At 31.0% G+C, this 20,172-nt stretch overlaps 3 protein-coding genes across 6 annotated transcripts; all 3 read left to right on the forward strand.

Annotated features, from left to right (window-relative positions):
* Positions 1-196: 196 nt before the first annotated feature.
* Positions 197-12,537, forward strand: LOC143148211 (uncharacterized). Of its 3 annotated transcripts, none has more exons than XM_076314282.1 (16): positions 197-388; positions 970-1,605; positions 1,891-2,071; positions 2,148-2,228; positions 2,343-3,908; positions 3,979-4,230; positions 4,310-4,411; positions 4,622-4,726; positions 5,029-5,173; positions 5,264-7,716; positions 7,800-8,210; positions 8,305-8,508; positions 8,597-9,123; positions 9,468-9,711; positions 9,956-10,058; positions 10,146-12,537. In XM_076314282.1, exons 3-16 carry the CDS (start codon positions 1,967-1,969, stop codon positions 10,883-10,885), a joined length of 7,038 nt encoding a protein of 2,345 aa, XP_076170397.1. In that variant the 5' UTR covers positions 197-388; positions 970-1,605; positions 1,891-1,966; the 3' UTR covers positions 10,886-12,537. The 3 variants fall into 3 exon arrangements, with proteins under 3 accessions (XP_076170397.1, XP_076170398.1, XP_076170399.1); XM_076314283.1 differs by having other exon boundaries at positions 1,901-2,071; XM_076314284.1 differs by lacking the exon at positions 4,622-4,726.
* A 1,038-nt stretch (positions 12,538-13,575) lies between these two features.
* Dph2 (Diphthamide biosynthesis 2) lies at positions 13,576-15,777 on the forward strand. The gene is made up of 5 exons (XM_076313423.1): positions 13,576-13,972; positions 14,244-14,577; positions 14,663-15,144; positions 15,221-15,515; positions 15,585-15,777. The coding sequence occupies exons 1-5, from the start codon at positions 13,856-13,858 to the stop codon at positions 15,746-15,748; spliced, it is 1,392 nt and encodes a 463-aa protein (XP_076169538.1). The 5' UTR covers positions 13,576-13,855; the 3' UTR covers positions 15,749-15,777.
* A 300-nt stretch (positions 15,778-16,077) lies between these two features.
* Nhe1 (Na[+]/H[+] hydrogen exchanger 1) lies at positions 16,078-19,882 on the forward strand. Of its 2 annotated transcripts, none has more exons than XM_076313420.1 (5): positions 16,078-17,419; positions 17,505-17,674; positions 17,754-18,125; positions 18,207-18,549; positions 19,011-19,882. In XM_076313420.1, the coding sequence occupies exons 1-5, from the start codon at positions 16,129-16,131 to the stop codon at positions 19,040-19,042; spliced, it is 2,208 nt and encodes a 735-aa protein (XP_076169535.1). In that variant the 5' UTR covers positions 16,078-16,128; the 3' UTR covers positions 19,043-19,882. The 2 variants fall into 2 exon arrangements, with proteins under 2 accessions (XP_076169535.1, XP_076169536.1); XM_076313421.1 differs by having other exon boundaries at positions 18,207-18,538.
* The last annotated feature ends 290 nt before the right edge of the window (positions 19,883-20,172 follow it).

Consider the following 20,172-nt stretch of genomic DNA (forward strand, 5'->3'; position numbering starts at 1 on the left):
TTCTGTTTACTGATTGGTTATAAGTAAGGTATTGACCAATCAGGATGAAGATTTTGCTAAATGGGTGCTGCAAAAAGTTACAGTACCATAACCGAGGTGTCGCCAATGGTAAAAGCACTGGGATTTTATAGACTTGTGCTAATGGCAGCCTTGACAAATACATGATGGCCGTTGCCACCGAATAGTGTAACGCGTACATGGAACTGTCGTGTGCCAGAAAAGTTTATTATTTTAAGTAGAATTTTTCCTCTCATGTACTTCATATATGTTGTTTTTGTTTGCAAAGGAATAAAACATTGTGCACAGAACTAAAATCATGCCGAAAGAAGTGTGAAAAAACGAAAAATCGCAAGAAGAAAACACGGGTGGCAAAACCGCGTTCGCGGAGGTAATATTGACAATTTTTCATCACGACGCTACTCGCATTTTTCCACGTCAATATGAAATACATGTATCCAGGATACCTTCTTCGGGTTTCTCAGCTATTCGAACCGAAAAATTTTTCACAGATGGTTGCTTTTTCTTTTGTTTACGCCTTGTCAGTTGGGCTTTTGTTGTGTGCATCCGCGCGCCGCTGGTACCCATAAGTGAGAGTGAGATGTATGCGATTCTTGTATGCGTGTAGTAAGTGGCTTGTGTGGCACGTATGCTTGCACACAGGCGTGCAAGTTATAACCTCAAAATCTGTTTCCAGCTGTCCAATTTTTATACAGAACTTTTTTCCCACTATAAAATGATAATTTATAGCTATAAGTGTCTTGTGCCACTGTTATGTGATGATTGCTATCCTATTTTGTATGACAGAATTTCTCAATAATAACACATACCTTGTGTCATAGTAAAAGTTCTATTAATTTTAAGTATTAACAGTGTATTGTAAATTAAAAAGCAGTAATGTTGTTTGACTGATATTGTAATATATATTCTTTTATCAGTAATGACTAATTGAATATTGTTTACATGTTGCAGGATACAAATTAAGCGTAGGATTTGGGAAGCCATAAGTGTAGTGTGTGTGACACTTTTAAATAAAACTGAAACGTGAAACAGTTTTGAATTATACTCATAGATCAAATATAAAATGTTCTGATATTAGTGCTTTAAACATTTATGGACTGGTAAATAATGTTTATCAAATGTTGTTTGGAGTTGGGATAATACAAAACATATTATTTATAAAGTGACAACCAGAATTGTTTTATATGCACAATTTCTAATGTAATGTCATGGAAGAATGTAGTTCAGTTGTGTTTATACATGGATGTGATCTTGCAACAAATGTATTTTAAAGATAAGTCAGAATACTTTCAAAATGCAATTGTGCAGTTATTCTTTAATGGATAATGTAGTTCGAAAAAGAACTACCTGTTGTCTGCAAGAAATTAATATCCAAACATGGTTAGCACTAAAGCATGATATTAAGAACACATCAACAATCCATATAGACATAAATATTCTGGAGAGATCAGAAAGTACTGCCTAAATAACGGGTAAAACACGAAGTTACATGCATGACAGGAATAGGAGACGTAGGTCGCAGACGCGTTGAGTGGCGCCGTAGCGCAAATACAACTTTTTCTTGTCACTGAGCTAGAATAATCAGTGGTAAGTAATTCTAGTTAAACAATTAATATTACAAGTAACTATAAGTTAGTAAACTGCTTTTGATAAAAATACTTACACAAATGAAAATTTAACATTTCATATCTAAACCTCAGTTTTAGACAATGTCTTCTTTGTGATTTTATAACTGTGTATATATGGATTAAAACTTATCTATTTATTACAACTATTATTTCAGTTACTAATTTTTAATGTGTATTATAAATATATATACATATATATATAATATATATATATATATATATATATATACATATATATATATAGGAGTATATAGAAGCAAGCATAGATAAGCTGAAAAGGTGGCTAGACGCTGCCCAGAGTAAAGAGGGGCTGCGTGGGCATGCAGCAGCCTCAGTCACGCCCTCTTCTCGGGGACTCTGTATCCTCTACAACTTCCCCGACTGCTCGGCGTAATAATCCTGTTGCTGTTTTGACACATCAACAAGTATGATATTTTTTAATACAAATGCAATATGTAAAAATCATATTGTATTAATACTAAGGTGTATTTTAATTTTCAGTTACAACAATTACAACAACTGCAGGCTCAAAATTCGAGTGGTCAATCTTTGACATTTGCTTTGCAACAAACATCAAATAATGTAAGTATTTTTATTTGACGATGTAAAAAGATATGTAATGTGCTAATTTAATATTGTTTTTGTTAGTGAAAAAAATAAATGATAATGTTTCTATTGTAAAAATTTATATTACAGCCACAAGACCAAGGAAATGGGTCAACGACTGGAAATCACATAGTATATGTAAACCAGTTAAACCATTTAAATCAGGGTACCATAAATCCCTCGGGGACTGGTATGGGCCTACCCCCGGCCACCCCCACTTTTGGGGTGGGCCTTAATATGGGATTGCCACTATCACTTCTAAATACCAGCCTTACATCCCTCACGTCTAATGTTATCACTACGTCAAATCCTCTGCTCAATTTGGGCCTGCCAAGTATAAATACAGGACTAACTACAATAAATCCTAGCCTCAATCACTTGAATGCTATAAACTCCAATTTAACCTCGAATATTGGTTCAAACAGTATTAATAATGGTTTATCTGGTTTGGGACAGGATCTAAATAATATAAATACTGGAATTAATAGACTCAATACATTAAATTCAACAAGTATAAATTCTGGATTGTCCAGTGTTAATACTGGGATTACTAATGTAAATCCGAATTTGACAAGTTTAAACTCAAATGTAAACCAGAACCTAACCAGTTTAAGCACAAACTTTACTTCTCCAAGTTCTGGTGTATCTGGTTTAACTGCTATCAATCCAAATATAAATGCAAATTTGACTACTACCAGTATAAATTCTGGTGTAAATCAAGGTCTCAATCGACCTGTTAATGCTTTAACAACTGGATTGACTCAAACTAGTCTGAATTCCAATAGTACGCAATTTCCATTCCAAGCCATACAAAGTATACAAAATATTGCACCACACATTGTTGGATCAAATATTGCACATGTACCAAGTTCTGCCATATCGCAGCACCCAAATTCAAACGTTTCTACTATTTCACAAATATCAAATACTGGTACTTTGACAAGTTCCAGTATATTCACAAGCACTTCCAGTGAACCAATTCATTCAACCACAGCAAATGTGAATCACGCTTCAAACGTGAATCTTACTACAAATATTCCACATCTTGGTACAATGCACTCGAATTTATCTAATGTACCGACATCTAATGTACAGCATATACCTGCATCGAATGAACCGAATATGTCACTGAGTCATAATTCTTCTTTAAGTTCCTCTCAATCAACTGGATTTCAACCTCAGCGACAGTATTCACAGGGAATTAACCCTGGCTTAAGTTCATCGGTAACATTAACGGGCTCGTCTCAGCCATCAAATGTGGTCAGTACGATAAATACTGTAAAATCTATGCAAAACATTCAGAGTCAAAATATTAGCTCTCCAAGTAGTCCGTTTTCAATACCATTGAAGAGTCCAGCATCTAATATTGCACCACCTACCCCAAGCCCTAGTCCTAACAGGCTATTACTTAGAAGTCCAGCATCAAATTCAATACAATCGAATAGAAATAGTCCAAGTCCTGTTGGGACATCAACTTCGAACAATAATTTTAATATACAAATGCAAAGTCCAATGCAGAGTCCAATGAGTGTTAGTCAAATACAGAGTCCTGTACTTAGTCCATATCCTCCTGCAAAAAGTCCTCATCTATTAAGTGGAAATAACTCTCTAAACAACAGAAGTCCAGCACCTGGTGGCAGTCCTGGTCCACCTGTGGTAAGAAGTGATTTTCCTATTTACATATAATAAAAAAGATTTAGATTTCAATAATCTTTTTCATTTACAGGTTAGACCTAATACACCAATACTTCAACAAGGTATGCAAGTGTTGCAAATAATTCATGGTGCACCACAGGGATATCAATCAACACCAACACAATTGGTAACTAGAACGCATCTTTTTGGAAATCAACAAATTCAAATAGCAACAAGTAAACCTGCAAAGCAGCCTCCACAAATTTTACCAAAACCTCCTAATCAACAAGCTACGGGGTCACAACAGAAACAACAACGCGTTACTACTACAATTACAAATCAAGTAATATATTTTGTTCTATTACATTCTCTTGAGCTATATTAAAAATTAACTATTTATTGAATTATTGAACTATTATAAGGTGACTCAACAGACTCAACCACAGTTAGTTCTTGCTGGACCTCAACCAAATCCCACAACAGCTACAATGATACCAACAGCACAAGGTCTCCTACTAAACCAGGTAATTAGAACTATTTAGGGTGCTTATCATTTGCATGCTATTCATTATGTGATCATTTAAAAGTATACATGTTGTGCCTGTTCTAGCGGTTACCAATATGATACAAAATAATTTTAATATGCTTGATTTCTATTATAATGGCTTATGTGCATTCTTAGTGTCATAAATATCTGCTTTGTGCTTCATATGTTTATAACATTTCATACATAGGTTTTACCGTCAACTGGACCCGTTATTGTACAGCAGCAACCAGGTGGGGTTCAACTTATACTAAGAACGCCAGCGAGCGCCCAGCAACAAACACATACTGCACAGGTGATGGTTTCATCCATGCAGCCATCCAATTTCATCATGTTCAATCATTGCTTACTTAATACTTACATACAATTTTGTTTATATATCATTTTAAGTGTTACTTAAGATCATTGACAAATTATTCACATGGTATCATCATTATGTTCATATATCTAAATTTTTTATAAATTACCTTGAAGTAAATAGTGTTATAATGTTTCCAATTTAATAAGGGTTATATAAAAAAAATAGTATAAAAAAAACTAAGAAAAAATTTTTTGTGTAATAAACTTATTCAATATATAAAATCTGTCCTTTTGCAGCTAACACAACAGCAGTTAGTAAGAGTTGTCACAGCACAAGGTATGCAATTACAAGGTATTACTCCTACGTTTTTTGCTGTACCTAATGGTTTTCCTCCAGCTGCCTCTCCAGTGATTAGACATACCCCATCTAGCCCTGCACCCTGTAAGTTTTGCAATTAATTCATTTAAGTATTCATTTTTTGTTAAAATTTAATTTTAATAAATATTGACAAAATTTCTTTTTCTTATTTAGCTGCAAATTCAGGGTCTGGTAATTCTATAGTGATTCAAAATGCAATGGTACAAAGTCCTCAACCACAGATTTCACAAGTAGGTTCAGGTACTAGTGCCAGTAATACTCCATGTACGCAGACTGTTGTTGAACAGACTTTATTACCACCACCTAAGAAAAAGGCAAAGAAAAAGAAAAAGGCGAAGCGGAAAGATGATGAACCACCGAAATTAGATCTTGCTAGTATAATGAAAATATCAGGAATTGGAGATGATGATGATATTTTTGATACTGATCTTACAACTGAATCAGATGTTTCTTGTCAAGTTCAAGTTGAAACAAGTTCAGGACAAAATCTTGGACCACTTTCATCCCAAGTAACTATACCTACCAGTTCTGCTCAGAATCTGATACAAGTACCTGCACCAAATACAACGAATACACAAACTTCTGTGTCTCAGACATTGAATAGTCAACTTGTTGCCCAACTTCAGATGCCTGTGCAGAATACAATACAGGGCCAATTACGATTTGCTCTTGGAGAAGATGGAAGAGTTGTTCTACATCGTACTCCTGAACCAAATCAACCTGAAATGGATCAAGCAACTACTCAAGCATTAATACGATCGTTGACACAAGGTGGTGGACAAAATTCTCCAATTATTTCTCATCTTCTTGGGCAAGCGCAAACCACAACCCAATCTACACAAAGTACTGTATTACAGAGACAGAAATTCGTTAAATCGCCTTTATCTTCATCCAGTGTATCAACAGTTACTACTACTGTAAGTCCTGCAGGCCCTCAAAGTGTTACTTGTGCTACTAGTCCGCAACATGTGCAAGTATGCTCAAAATCAAGTAATCAGCAGAAAAGTGTAAATGTTCCTCAAGAATCCAATCCTGTGTTAAACGTTTGTGTCCAAAGCAATCTTGGATCATTACAAACATTAGACATGCAAGCATCGAAAAATATTAATGTACAAAATCTCATACCAGCATCAAAAACTATTCAATCACCTAATTCTAGCCTTGTGCAACCAAACAGTAATGTTCTAACGACTTCCGATGTTTTACCAACAAAACCTTCGTGTACCACATTTAGTGTACAAAGTTCTCGATTATCTAATACAAGTCAAGCAACTAGTAATCAACAAAATTCTAATGTTTCTACACAAAAATCTAGTCAAGTGAGACTTACAAATGCTTGTGTAACTACTAATGTGCGACAAAATTTAAGTAAAATATCACAAAGTGGTGCTCATGTACAAAAATCTTTGCCAAATAGTTTAACTGTACAAAACGAACACAACTTGACGAAAAATAATCAGAATGTTCAGCAGGGAAATCAGCAGGATTCTGTAACATTGCAACAAGAAACACCAATATACCAGCATAATCAACATCAACAAATAACAGCACAGACTGTGCAAACACAAAACGTCCAACATGTTTTTAAACAAAATCTTCAAACTTCTGGGTCAAATGTCCAACATAATTCTGTAAATATGTTACAACAACAAAGTTCTTGCAATACTATGCAACATGACACTATGAATGTGTTACAACATTCCAGTATACAACAAAATATTAATGTTTTACAACAAAATGCAGCTGGTAATGTACAAAACATTGAACAAAATTTGCAATCTGGTATTAGTGATATAGCTCACGCGCAACAGAATGTTATCACAAGTTTGCAACAACAAAATACATCCGCTATTTTACATAATACAAGTGTCCAACAACAGAAAGTTGTTGCAGCAAATACGTTTTCCTCTGTTAATGCGCATCATTTCGAGACTCAAAATACGGCCAACGCTATACAGCAAGGACTAAATACGCAACAAAATAGTCAACATCAAAATATTGTTATTACGAATGCTCCTCCTTCTAATACTGTGCAACAAAATGAATCTCAGAAAGTAGAAACTCAAAGTACAATGCTTAATTCAGCAGCGAATAATATGTTGAACAATGCACCAAAAATTACACCAGAAATTTTGAATGCATTGAGTAATTTGAATCCAAATGACCAACTATTAATTGCAAATGCAAACGGACAAATGCAAGTAATAAGTCAACAGCTCTTACAACAGTTTTTAGCAGGACAATTAAATACAACTAATCAGATACAGAATCAAAACCAAACTCAAAAAATAGTAATTGGAGAGCCAGATGCAAATAATCAGAATTTACAAGGCGTACAAATTAATACTCCAACAAGTCAAATAATTGTAAATAGTTCTGGTGGTGCTCCTACTATTCAAAATAATATACAAAATATCGTAGTGCAAGCTGCGCCTTCTCAAATGCCGCAACACATACAGATTCAAAATTCCGGTTTTCCTAGTCAATTTATTGACAATTTAAATCAACAACAAATCAGAAACTTAGGTACCAATCAGCCAAAGAAGGCAAAAATTGGTAAACGGACAAAAACTGTTGTTACTACTCAAAATACTGGAAATACCCAGGTATGTGGAAAAACTTAATTTTTAATGTTTTTTGTTACTTATTGCCTATCCTTTTTTTTCTAAATTCACAATTGCAATAATAGGTAACGAAAACTATTACGGTTTCCCGCCCCACTATGGTATCAACGAATACAACCAACCTTCAGAAGGTTGAAAATTCTAATAAAGCAAATGCTGTGGTATCTCAGAGTACAAATCCAATTAAGAGTGAATCTACTCAAATTGTCACAAATGGTCCTGTACTTCCATCTTCTCCTGGAAGTCACTTATCAGTTCCTTCAAATGGTCAGATGGTTCAAAGAGTACAGACTATTCAACTTCCTGCTCAAAAACAGCAATTACTAAAAAATATACAGTCTCAAATACAAGCTATACTCGCACGTAAATCTGGTTCACAACCGGATCAAACCGTTTTGACGAAATTGTATCAAGAACAAGCAAAAATTTTAGCAAGTGGAAAAATTGTCAGTACTACAACACATTCCGTTAGTAGTGTAAGTTCTATGTTATACTATTTATAATCAGAATAGATTTATTTGAGAATTCTTTTAAAGGCATAATAACATTATATAATTTTATTCTTAATAGGGCTCAGAAGCTAATTTCAATGTAAATGCAGTTTCAACAATAGCATCAAACTTAATTTCTCAAAATTCTTACAAAAATCAGACATCAGCTGTACAAACTCAAACGCAAACATCTACAACTGTAGTGACTTCACAAAATTTGAATCCAAGTACACCAACAACTGTGCAAAATAATACACCTAATAATTATATGAACAATCTTACAGTAAGTAATAATTTATTGCACTATAATTTCATTTACATTTACATTTTTCTTAGTAATTAATTTTACGAAATAATATAAATATTTACAGGCATCACAAAATGTGCAAGGACAACAGTGTGTACAAAATAATCAGAATGTGCATCAAGCGCACACAAAACAGCACAAAATTTATCAGAATCATGGAAACCAGATATTGAATCCGTCCTCTGCCAATATGCAAATTTTCTCACCACCAATTACCTCTGTAGCCACCTTGCAGGGCAACGCACAACAATTAACTTCAGTCCAAACACAACAAACAGGAATGCAACAATCAACACAATGTCAAACAGATCCACTAGATATCAAACCAAACATACAAATGTCAAGTCCTGTGAAACAAGAACTTTCTTCACCTATTCAAGTTCAAAGTGGCTCTCCTGCAGGACAGGTAGCCTCACCTAGAATGATTGGCAAAGGACCACAAAGGATTCAAAGTCCAGTAAACACCAGTGGAAATTCAAACAAACAAATTGTCAGTCCTGGTAGTAACTCAAGTCCTTTAGTAAGTCCAAGACAAGGTGTAAAAAGACCTGCATCTAGCCCAATTTGCAGACAAATTAATCGTAGTGACTTGTAAGTATAAAATAAAACTTTATTCACAAAATTTTTACAAAAATGTGGGACATTTTTTCGGGATCAATTTCACATGCCTGCATAAATCAAAAAGTCCCTTATCATTCTGAAACTTCGTTATCGAGATATAAGCAGTTAAAATTTACTGGTGTGACTCCCGACGCGTGTTGTTTAAATTCCTATCAGTTAATTGCGCGTTGCAGATACATACGCGTTAAAACTTCAACTGCTTATATCTCAATGCAAATCGGTAAGGGATTTTTTGATTTATATTAGCATAATTAATTGATTTATTAAATTTTCCATATTTATTCACAAACATATTTGTATTCTTATATTTACAGATTAGAACAACAGTTAAAAATGGATCAAAACGGTGCGATAAATCCGGATGTGAATACACCATTTTTTAGCAAGCGTGATGCTTGTAAACGTCTTGTAAGGTATCATTGTTTAAATGAACAAGTACTTAGTTCAAAAGATTTAGCAAAAGCAGATGAGATATTTGAAGAAACAGCAAAACATTTGTTAACAAAATTCAATTCTATGATGAACAAGTACACATACCTTCTTCTGATGGAGAGCATGGTACGTTAAAAACTATTGACCTTGTTTAAATTTATTTTTGATAAAATATCAAATTTCAAAATAAACGCATGTTGAAATTTTAATATTAACAGATTTAGTCTTTGCATTCACAATTATTTACAAATGAAGGTGCGTGCATTAAATTATTCACACATTTCCCATTTAATTTTTTATATTTAACATATAACATACATTATTTTTATACAATATTTATGATGAAATACTAATTCAAATGAAATTACAGAGAGAAGTGAGGACATCAGAATTGATGATGATTGATAGAACTTTTGTTGCTGAAGAACAAAGTATATTAAATAGGTTACGAGAACAAGAGGCTAAGGTTAATGGTATGTCTTTTTATATTAACATATTAATAATTATATTTCCATTGATATCTTATTTCTTCTAATAAGTATCTTTTAAATGTTTTATAGAAGAGTTTAAAAAAGAAGAGAAGCCATTGGTGCCAAAGGTTGAACCTGGTCTTACAGAAGAAGACAAGTTATCACCACCATTAACTAATGTATCTGTAAAACGTGAATTAGAAGATGATTTTCCAAGCGACGAAATGGAATGTAAACCAGTGATTAAGTCAGCAAGTTGTACTAGTGGTGATTACGACGAGTGGGTAGAAATTCAAAAAGAACTTGGTGTATATCCATCTACCACAGACTCGTTTAAATGTAAAAATAGTAATAATAGTGGTAGTAATAGTGCGTGTGCTGTGGCTGTTACAAGGTCGTCAAAAGCTGAAAGAACAAGAGCGAACGGTGAATGTCGTGCGAATGTACCAAGTGCGAGTGTTTCTGGAGTTCAAACCACAGTTGTAAAAGACAATTGCGAACAAGATAATACTCCAATTTTTGAAAGATGTTGGAGTAGCGCTACAGATCTCGAACGAGATTTGTTAGAAGATACTGACAGCCTAGATGGATTGGCCTTACATTCTCAAACACAATGTCCAGGCTCTCTTCACATAACTAATGAAAGTGGAAATGATAATGAACATGATGATATTACCGCACAGGTACAATCTGCTATCGATAGCATTCTTAATCTTAAAAAACGTCCTACAAATACATTAGCTGGCAGTAGTGGTAACAGTGCATCACAGTCCAGTGAATCAAAGGACACAGTGCTTGACCAAGCAGTCCGCAGCATTTTAGGCTCGTGACCCTCCTTTAATAAAGTATGTTAAACAAGTGAAGTTAATGGTGAACATCAAGCTAGTTGTTCGTTTTGAAAATTTTAAAAGGACTATACATTCTTTTTGGTGATTTTTGTGGTTAATGTGAATAATATAAAAACTATGTTTGACATTAAGAATGCGACATTGTTTTTGGTAATGCATATCTAAAATCACACAGATTGTTGCTAAATTATTTGTACAAATCATGCAGCCCTGATTTCATTTATACATAAATTAAAACAGACTAACTGGATTATGCAATTTTACATATTTTTCCAAAATTCATCAAAATTTGTTTCTGCAATGGCAATAACTATTCATAATATAAAAACATGTATACTTTCCAGTAGTCTAGCTGTAATAAAGCCATCGCGTTTACCTAATTCTAGCAGCTGTACATGTGGATAGATAGACAGATAGATCGATAGATAGATAGTTAGATAAATAAATAGATAACTTGCTCAGATTTTTCAATCTGCCACTTTGTAATGTAATTTTGTAAAAAGTAATTATTTAAAACAACTTATTCCACTTTGTCTGTAGTACTTGTAGAGAAATCTTACGGATACTTAAAACTGGGTCGGTAAATTGTACATACGTTTTTAACGTGTATTATTAATATTATTATTGCTATTATTTGTATTATTGTTATTGAGATTCACTCTCAGAATTATTATTGTATTATTATTATTAATATTATTATATTATAATTATTACTACTATTATTGTCAATGATACCATCATCTCAAATGATGAGGAATGTATGGTATAAAGAGAAAGTAGTGGTTTAAGAGACTGAAATGGAAGACAATGAAAAACATAGAAGGCAAATGATATATAAGGTGAAAAGGGAACACAAAACCTCTATATTAATTTGAATTCATTTCTATTTAATGTATATGCAGTCTTAAATGTTAAAACGCAAAATCAAACAGGCAAACATGTTTTAAGTAGATATAGTATTTTACAACTTTTTTGTCATCACATAAATTCACAATAGATCTGGGTAAATGATGAGTACATGTGTAGAGAGCACATGTGTGGAAAAAGGGTAATCCCACATTGGTAACATTTTAAGCAAATGATAGATAACCGGTGAGTAAGACTTAGAAAGCAGATCTTTCTATATGTGCCTTTTTATTTTTTACATAGTTGATGACTAATATATCTTGTATGTACACCTGACTCATAACTTTGATTCACTCAATGATAATATGTCAAATAATAAATGCAGATTTTTGGAAAAGTAAATTACACATACAGAACTATGGTCTGAGTTAATCATTTTCTAAATGTCTTGTGAATTACAAGAATAATTGTTCATCACCAACAGTGCTTTTGCAAGAAAAATTTAGTTATGTGGCTGTATTTTTGCATCCTTTTCCCACATAAATTCATGATAGCTCTCTATACACAGAGGCAATGAAATGTTTTTGGCAAAAGCAATCCAAGACTGACGTATATACAGAGAATCAAGCAAAAACTATGTAATGTATTACAATAAGAAATAATCATTTGTACATAATATTCAATTACACTCTCGACGGCAATCGTGACTTAATGAATTCTTCAAAGATTTTAAAATTTGGATATGCTAAAGTTCTTTTGATCCTAATAAATTGCCGATATTTCACGAGTACGTGTATGAAAATATTTTTATCCTTGTCTAAGTTAAGATTTCAGTTTGCAGCATGAAATTTGATTTCCAGTACTGACAATTCTACATGATAGCGTAAAATGCCTGACGAGAGTGAAGTCAAGTGGTTAACGCGATAAAATGTAATTATACTATCAATTACATGATTTTAGATATCATGAACATCTTGTAATGAACAACTCCTCTCCTATCACGTTATCATGGAATTATTGATATTCCATTTTAATCACAAGTTTAGGTGCCTTATGAGAGAATGTTCAGTAAACTTTTTTACCTTGTCAGGTATACAGTATTTTAACACTGTAAAGAGGCACATAAAATTGTTTCACATATTTCAAATAGTTTATTATATTTCTGGTATAATTGTGTGCATTTGTAATATAATCAAGCATTATTAGTTGCATCTTTTCTTCAAACTATATCATTTTCACAAACCGTTGTATAATTTAATATTTGTACAGTAAGGCATTTTTTAACAAATGCTTGAATGTGCTTTACATAATGTCTGCCTTATATAAAATTGCATGTTTTGTGCGTGTACCTACATTTTAAAACATACCAAAGAATACAAAATTAATTCAAAACTAAATCATGATATATGTTGATATTTATAGTAATAATTACAAATTAACATTTATGTTTCAGATTAATACTTTCCACTTGTAGGTACACTATGATATCTGCTTTTAAATTAATTCAATTAATGCTTTTAAAACATGTAATTACTTAAAAAATTTAAGAAATGGAAATGATATAATATAAATTGGATATACAAAGATCACACAAATTTAATTGTAGCATGTAAACCAAAAAAAAATCGAAGTACATGAATGTAGAGATATCAAAACTCAGTTTTAAACATTTTACATTTATTTAAAGTATATCCATTTCTATGATTTTTTAATATTATTGTAAAAAAGATATTTTAAAGGTAAGTTGAAATAAAAATGTTATATATTGTAAAGTCAATATTAACCATGAATAGAAATTAGACAAAATTTGTAAAAAAAATGAATAACTTATCAAAGAATAACTTATTAAATAATTAAGAAAAATCATTCATATGAAAAATTTGCCAAAAATATGAAAAATTCAAGTTAATATTATTTTTCGGAACGCTGTAATAATACGAGAAGCATGTGTGTGTGAATATGATCTATATATATAGCGACGCCTACGTGATTTTCAGTAAACTTGTAATTGCACGTGTGTGCAATACATTGGCGTATTCGTACAAGTACAAATGTACCTGTTGTAAATAATTTTTGTAATGTGTAAGATCTAGTGCATGAAGCAGTATGATTCCAGAAATGACTGTAAAAATTACCAAACGCGAAATGAACGATGCTATTGAAGATGACCCTTACGAGGTGGAAAAATGTGTCAAGTGGATTGATGCGTGTAATTTAAATAAGGTTTGAATGCTTTATGTGATGGATATTTTATCAATTAGAATTGTATAATTAAATTGTAATGGAATATTTAATTTTCAATTCTATTCTACTTCCTCAATAATATAAAAAAATGAACACATTTTAAAGGTTACATGTATCTGTTATTACATTTTCATTCATCAGTACTTGACAAATAAGTCATACAAATAATATATTATATTCTACAGTGAATAAATGAATAGTTATAAGTATGTGAAAAAAGATCAATTTTATAGGTATGAAATACTTTTAGGTGTGTCTACAATTTCCTGATAACCTTTTACCTGACTCGGTAGAAGTAGCATTACGTTTGGAAAATCGTATCAATAAGAAAGTATACATTCTGGGTGATACATCTTGTGGTAGTTGTTGTGTTGATGAAATAGCAGCCCAACATATTTCTGCAGATAGTATAATACATTTTGGTCATGCTTGTTTAAATCCTACTGCCCGATTATCTGTGTATCATGTTTTACCCAAGAAACAGATTGACATAGTAGAAGTTATTGACAAATTTAAATCTAAGTTTGAAGATAAATCCAAGAGGATTTTATTTTTTTATGATGTTGCTTATGCACATAAAATTGGTAAGTTCTTTAATTGCATTAAACAAATATTGTAATATTTGCTTTAATTTATACAATTGTTTTCATAAACATGTTTTAATTCCAGAATGTATACACAAAATATTAAATCCCATTTACAAAAATGTGATCTTTTCATCATTAAACTGTACCTCCAATATAGAATTTACAGATACAAAAGATAGTTCATCTATAGTAATCTTAGGTAGAAGTTTCAAGTTAGAGGAAGAATACAAAGTAGAAGATTATGAAGCAATTTTCCTTGGAAATAATGGAAAAACATTCACAATATTAGCATTAACACTTCCTGCAAAAAGATGGTATTATTTTGATAACAATAATATCATTGAATTTCAAGCTTTAAATATACCGTGGCTAAAAAGAAGAAGGTTTTTAGTTGAAAAATTGAAAGATGCTAAAGTTGTTGGTATAGTCGTAGCCACATTAGGCATTAAAGATTATCTTAAAATAATAACAATGATTAAAAATATTCTCAAACAAAAAAATATAAAATCTTATATTCTAAGTGTTGGTAAAATCAATCCAACAAAACTTGCTAATTTTCCAGAGGTGTGTTGGATACTAATAGTGCAAATATTAATTAAAAATGTTATTGATATTGTAAAAATGCATAGTATTTTTACAGATTGATGCTTTTATTGTAATAACATGTCCTGAAAATGAAGTGTTTGATTCTAGAGAATTCTTAAAACCAATACTTATGCCTTTTGAAGTAGAATTAGCATTTAATAGTTCAAGAGAATTGTATGCAGAGTATTGTATGGACTTTAGACAAATACTTCCTGGAGGAATGAATTATGTTGATTTTAAGGCAGCAACAAATTCAGATGTTTCTTTAATTACTGGCAAACTTAGAAATTGTGATGAAAATGTTCCATGTACAGACAAGATGAATGCTTTAGCAATTAATAATTCAGCAGGTATTTATACATCAAAAGAAAAGTCAATCAGTAAAAATTCATTCAATAATATTATTTTAATTTTATTAGATGTTGTTGTAATTGGAAAAGCAGGGGCAGAATTTTTATATAATAGATCTTGGAAAGGAGTTGAACAAAGATTAGGAAAAGATACAGTACATCCAGCAGAAATTGGTCGCTACGGTTTACCAAACTGTTATGAAAATGAATCTATTTCTATAGAAAAAAAATAACTAATAACCATAATAAGTAGAATCATACTTAATGTAGTATAATTTTTTGTACAAAGGCAGAAATTATTTTAAAGTATAGTTTTTACAATTTTAAAAATGTTCATCATTTAATACAATTTAGTATTTATGATTTTTGTGTTTTATATAAACTTTTCATTATTATAAGTTTAAAAATTTAAAGAAATTTTATTAATTAGTTAATCATGGATGAAATCGACTAATTTTTTTGGCTGAACACGTGTCGCATTGCTGACGTGATGCGTAGCGAGATATCGAAATATTCTGTGATCAGCTGTGCTCTGTCATTATTGCAATGTTAAAACTGACTAGAGGAAGACGTATTTAAGTATTGTGTGATAATGTAAAAATATTTAAAAAAAATGAATTTGTATTCAGCTAATAATAAACACGCATATAAAAGTTTAACTGTTTTTACGATACTTTTTGTTTTTGGTGCGGGTATAGTAGTGTCATATGCGCAAGAAACTTCTAACCTCAAACATGAAAATGTCACGTTATATAATAAGACTACTACGTTACAAATTGATACGAAAACAAATTTGAGTGCGAGCAACTCGATTGAATCAGGTCCTTCTGAAAAATTTGGAAACAGTGATTTAAAACTAAATACCACTGTGTCAAATATAATAGATATTAAATCTCAAAGTATATCCATAAGTACAATTCGACCTGAACATGATATTAATCAGACCACTGAAAAAGTTAATACAATATCAACAAATATTATTAATGATAAAAATGGAAGCTTTATACCAGATTTCACAGTTCCGCCACAAAGTTCAGATATTAATAACACAACAAATACAAGTACGACAACAATTATGCCAGCAGAACCAGTATTACCCGACAAGGGATCTGCAGAAGAAGAACATAACAGTTCTATGTCCATATTTTTCGTTCTTTGTGTTTTAGCACTAGGCATTTTACTTATACATCTTATGTTACAAACAAATTTTCAATATCTGCCAGAATCAGTAGTAATCGTATTTTTGGGAGGTGCTATTGGTATGATCATAAATCTTATGTCAAATCAAAATATAGCTAATTGGAGAAAGGAGGAAGCCTTTTCTCCAACTGCTTTTTTTCTTGTACTCCTTCCACCTATCATATTTGAATCAGGATATAATTTACATAAAGGAAACTTCTTTCAAAATATTGGCAGTATTTTAGTTTTTGCTATATTTGGTACTGCAATATCAGCATTTGTTATTGGTGCTGGAATTTATTTGTTGGGATTAGCTCAAGTAGCATACAAACTAAGTTTCGTTGAAAGTTTTGCATTTGGATCATTAATATCTGCAGTAGATCCAGTTGCTACTGTAGCTATATTTCATGCCTTGGATGTAGATCCAGTATTGAATATGTTAGTTTTTGGAGAATCCATTTTAAATGATGCAATATCCATTGTATTAACAACATCTGTATTGGAATCTAATAATGCGGCAACCACAAGCGAAGCTATTATCCTTGGTTTAAATAGATTTTGTCTTATGTTTTTTGCTTCTGCGGGCATTGGAGTTGTTTTTGCTCTTATAAGTGCATTATTACTTAAACATGTGGATCTCAGAAAAAATCCGTCTCTTGAATTTGGACTTATGTTGGTATTTACTTATGCACCATATGTTCTAGCAGAAGGCATACAATTATCTGGTAAAAATTTGAATGTTTAAATCCAATGTCATTTTAATACAGTGATATAAATAGTGATTATTCAAGTATAAAAAAATTGTTTCAGGTATCATGGCAATTTTGTTTAATGGAATTGTAATGTCACATTATACACATTTCAATTTGTCAACTGTTACTCAAATTACAATGCAACAGACAATGAGAACATTGGCATTTATTGCAGAAACTTGTGTATTTGCATATTTGGGATTGGCTTTGTTCAGCTTTAGACATCGGGTAAAATAAAACCAACCAAATACTATAATCATTACCTTTAGCATATTATACTTTCACTATGATTTTATTTCAATTATAGGTAGAACCAGCATTAATAGTATGGTCTATAATTCTATGTCTTATTGGTAGAGCTGCAAATATCTTTCCTCTAGCTCTGCTTGTTAACCGTTTTCGGGAACATCAAATTACTAGAAAAATGATGTTTATAATGTGGTTTAGTGGTTTACGTGGTGCCATTTCTTATGCTTTGTCACTTCACTTGGATTTTAGTGATGAAACGCGCCATGTGATTATTACTACTACATTAATTATAGTATTATTTACAACATTAATATTTGGTGGTTCCACTATGCCCTTATTAAAATTTTTGAGAGCAGAGAAAAAACAAAAAAACAATAGTAGAAGAAAAAGGAAAGACAAAGAAATTTCACTGAGTAAAACTAGAGAATGGGTATGATTACATATATTTCTAGATAAAGATGTGTGGGTGGTGTACATATATGAATATTCATGTGCAATATTTTTAATTTAGGGACAAACAATAGATTCTGAACATCTTTCTGAGCTTACAGAAGAGGAGATTGAAGTATCTTTTCTACAATCACGAATTCGTGGTTTTGCAAGATGGGACCTAAAATTCTTTATTCCGTTTTTCACAAGAAGATTTACCCAAGAAGAATTAAAAGATTGTAAATCTCAAATGACAGATTTAACAAATCAATGGTATCAAGCTATTCGAATTAGTCCTATGGAATCAGATGATGAAGTAACTACTGCATCAACCGCGCAATTAAATATAAATTTATCTGGGGAAAGTAGAAATCAAGTACATGGAAAACAAAGCAAAGGACGTCCAAGTCACGGGTCTATATTAAGTATATAATTTATTGTTATGTCATGTGCTATATGTGTGCTATCAATGCTGTGCTTACATTGAGAATGTTTATAAACATTTATTGATAACAATATTCACTATAATTTAAATGAAATGTTTTCTGTGATTGCAAGTATAGTTTTTCACTATGTAATTTTTATTTTTATTTTTAAAGTTTACTTACATACTAGTCACTTTTTTCAATTTATATTGAAATAAAATGGTATGCCATGTAGTAGTAATACATTTTTTTAGAAAAGAATTAAGGTATTAGTGAAAAATAATGATCTATTGGTTTCAAAAAGTAGCTTATAATTGTTGTGTGATTATACAAATTTACTAGTCAGAATAATTTGATATTCATAACATTTGCTTTGCTCTCAGGGCTTATTATTGGTGAGGGGCTGTTTACAATTTGTATTAAAATTTTGAATAATTAATAAACTTACAATTAATTTACAGAGTGGACGAGGATTGGTCAGATTAATAGTTGAATTTATATAGGCAAATTTATGGATTATTTCGTCAGTTAAAAGTATTGGTGTATTAAAATATGTGTGTTATATACAAATATTACATTGTAAAAGTTAACATGGCATTATTACTGTTGGACTTGTGAAGAAATCACAAGTTCATACATGCTAACGTAATTAATCTTATAATTAGAATAATTAGGAGATTTATGCATTAATGCAGAGTATAGTTTCATTAAAGTCATTTATTACTCTATACAAATTTATCAATTGCAACTTAGTTACAATTAAATGGTAATTATGAATTAAGTCGTCTATGGGTAGCATGGCTTTTGGTATAAAAATGAAGCAAAATAATATAACTATTGAATTCTATGCTACATAAAATATATAAAAGTATTAAGTGTAAACTATACTTTTAAAATTATTATTTGATACGATAAGTAACAGATAAGGAAGTAAGTATTATTTAGTTCCTTTTTATTTAATCAGTAATAGTTAGGTAACATAAGGAAGTGAAGAAACATGTGATATTTTAAGAAAGATTGAAATTTCTGCACAAAGAAAATTATGTATATTAATCTTTACACATTGGTCATGTTGCATATCATGTGACATAAGTATTTGTATAAAGTATAGGATTCATATGGCACTAAAATCTTATCGTTAATAAGTGTGGTAAGCTTAATTTCATAAAAGTAATGCAGATACATATATATAAACCAAAATTATTACATGTTAGGAAAAATTTAATTGTTTAAATTCTGAAAAATGATTTAATATTTATGCATTTTATAAAATTATATATTTTTAACATTTTTATGTATTTCATATACAAAAGGATATGGTAATAGGATATTTACTAAGATTACTTTCAACAATTTTAGTACATACAATGTGTTTTGTTTGACACATTAATATATAACTTTGTAATCAAATAATACTTTTATAAAATTTACGTTTCCATAATTTAAAAATGAGAGTGTTTATGAATTTTTATTCTGTAATTAAAATTTATTCTTATATTTGTTATTATTGTTATTAATCATACTATTTTTTTTTCATTATTGTCTTTAATGTTTGTAAATATCCTATTATATTATGAATATATTTTGTATAAATTGTTACATTTTGTATCTATGATTTGTTTA

This window comes from Ptiloglossa arizonensis, chromosome 6 (assembly GCF_051014685.1).
Source record: "Ptiloglossa arizonensis isolate GNS036 chromosome 6, iyPtiAriz1_principal, whole genome shotgun sequence".
NCBI classification, from domain to species: Eukaryota; Metazoa; Arthropoda; class Insecta; order Hymenoptera; family Colletidae; genus Ptiloglossa; species Ptiloglossa arizonensis.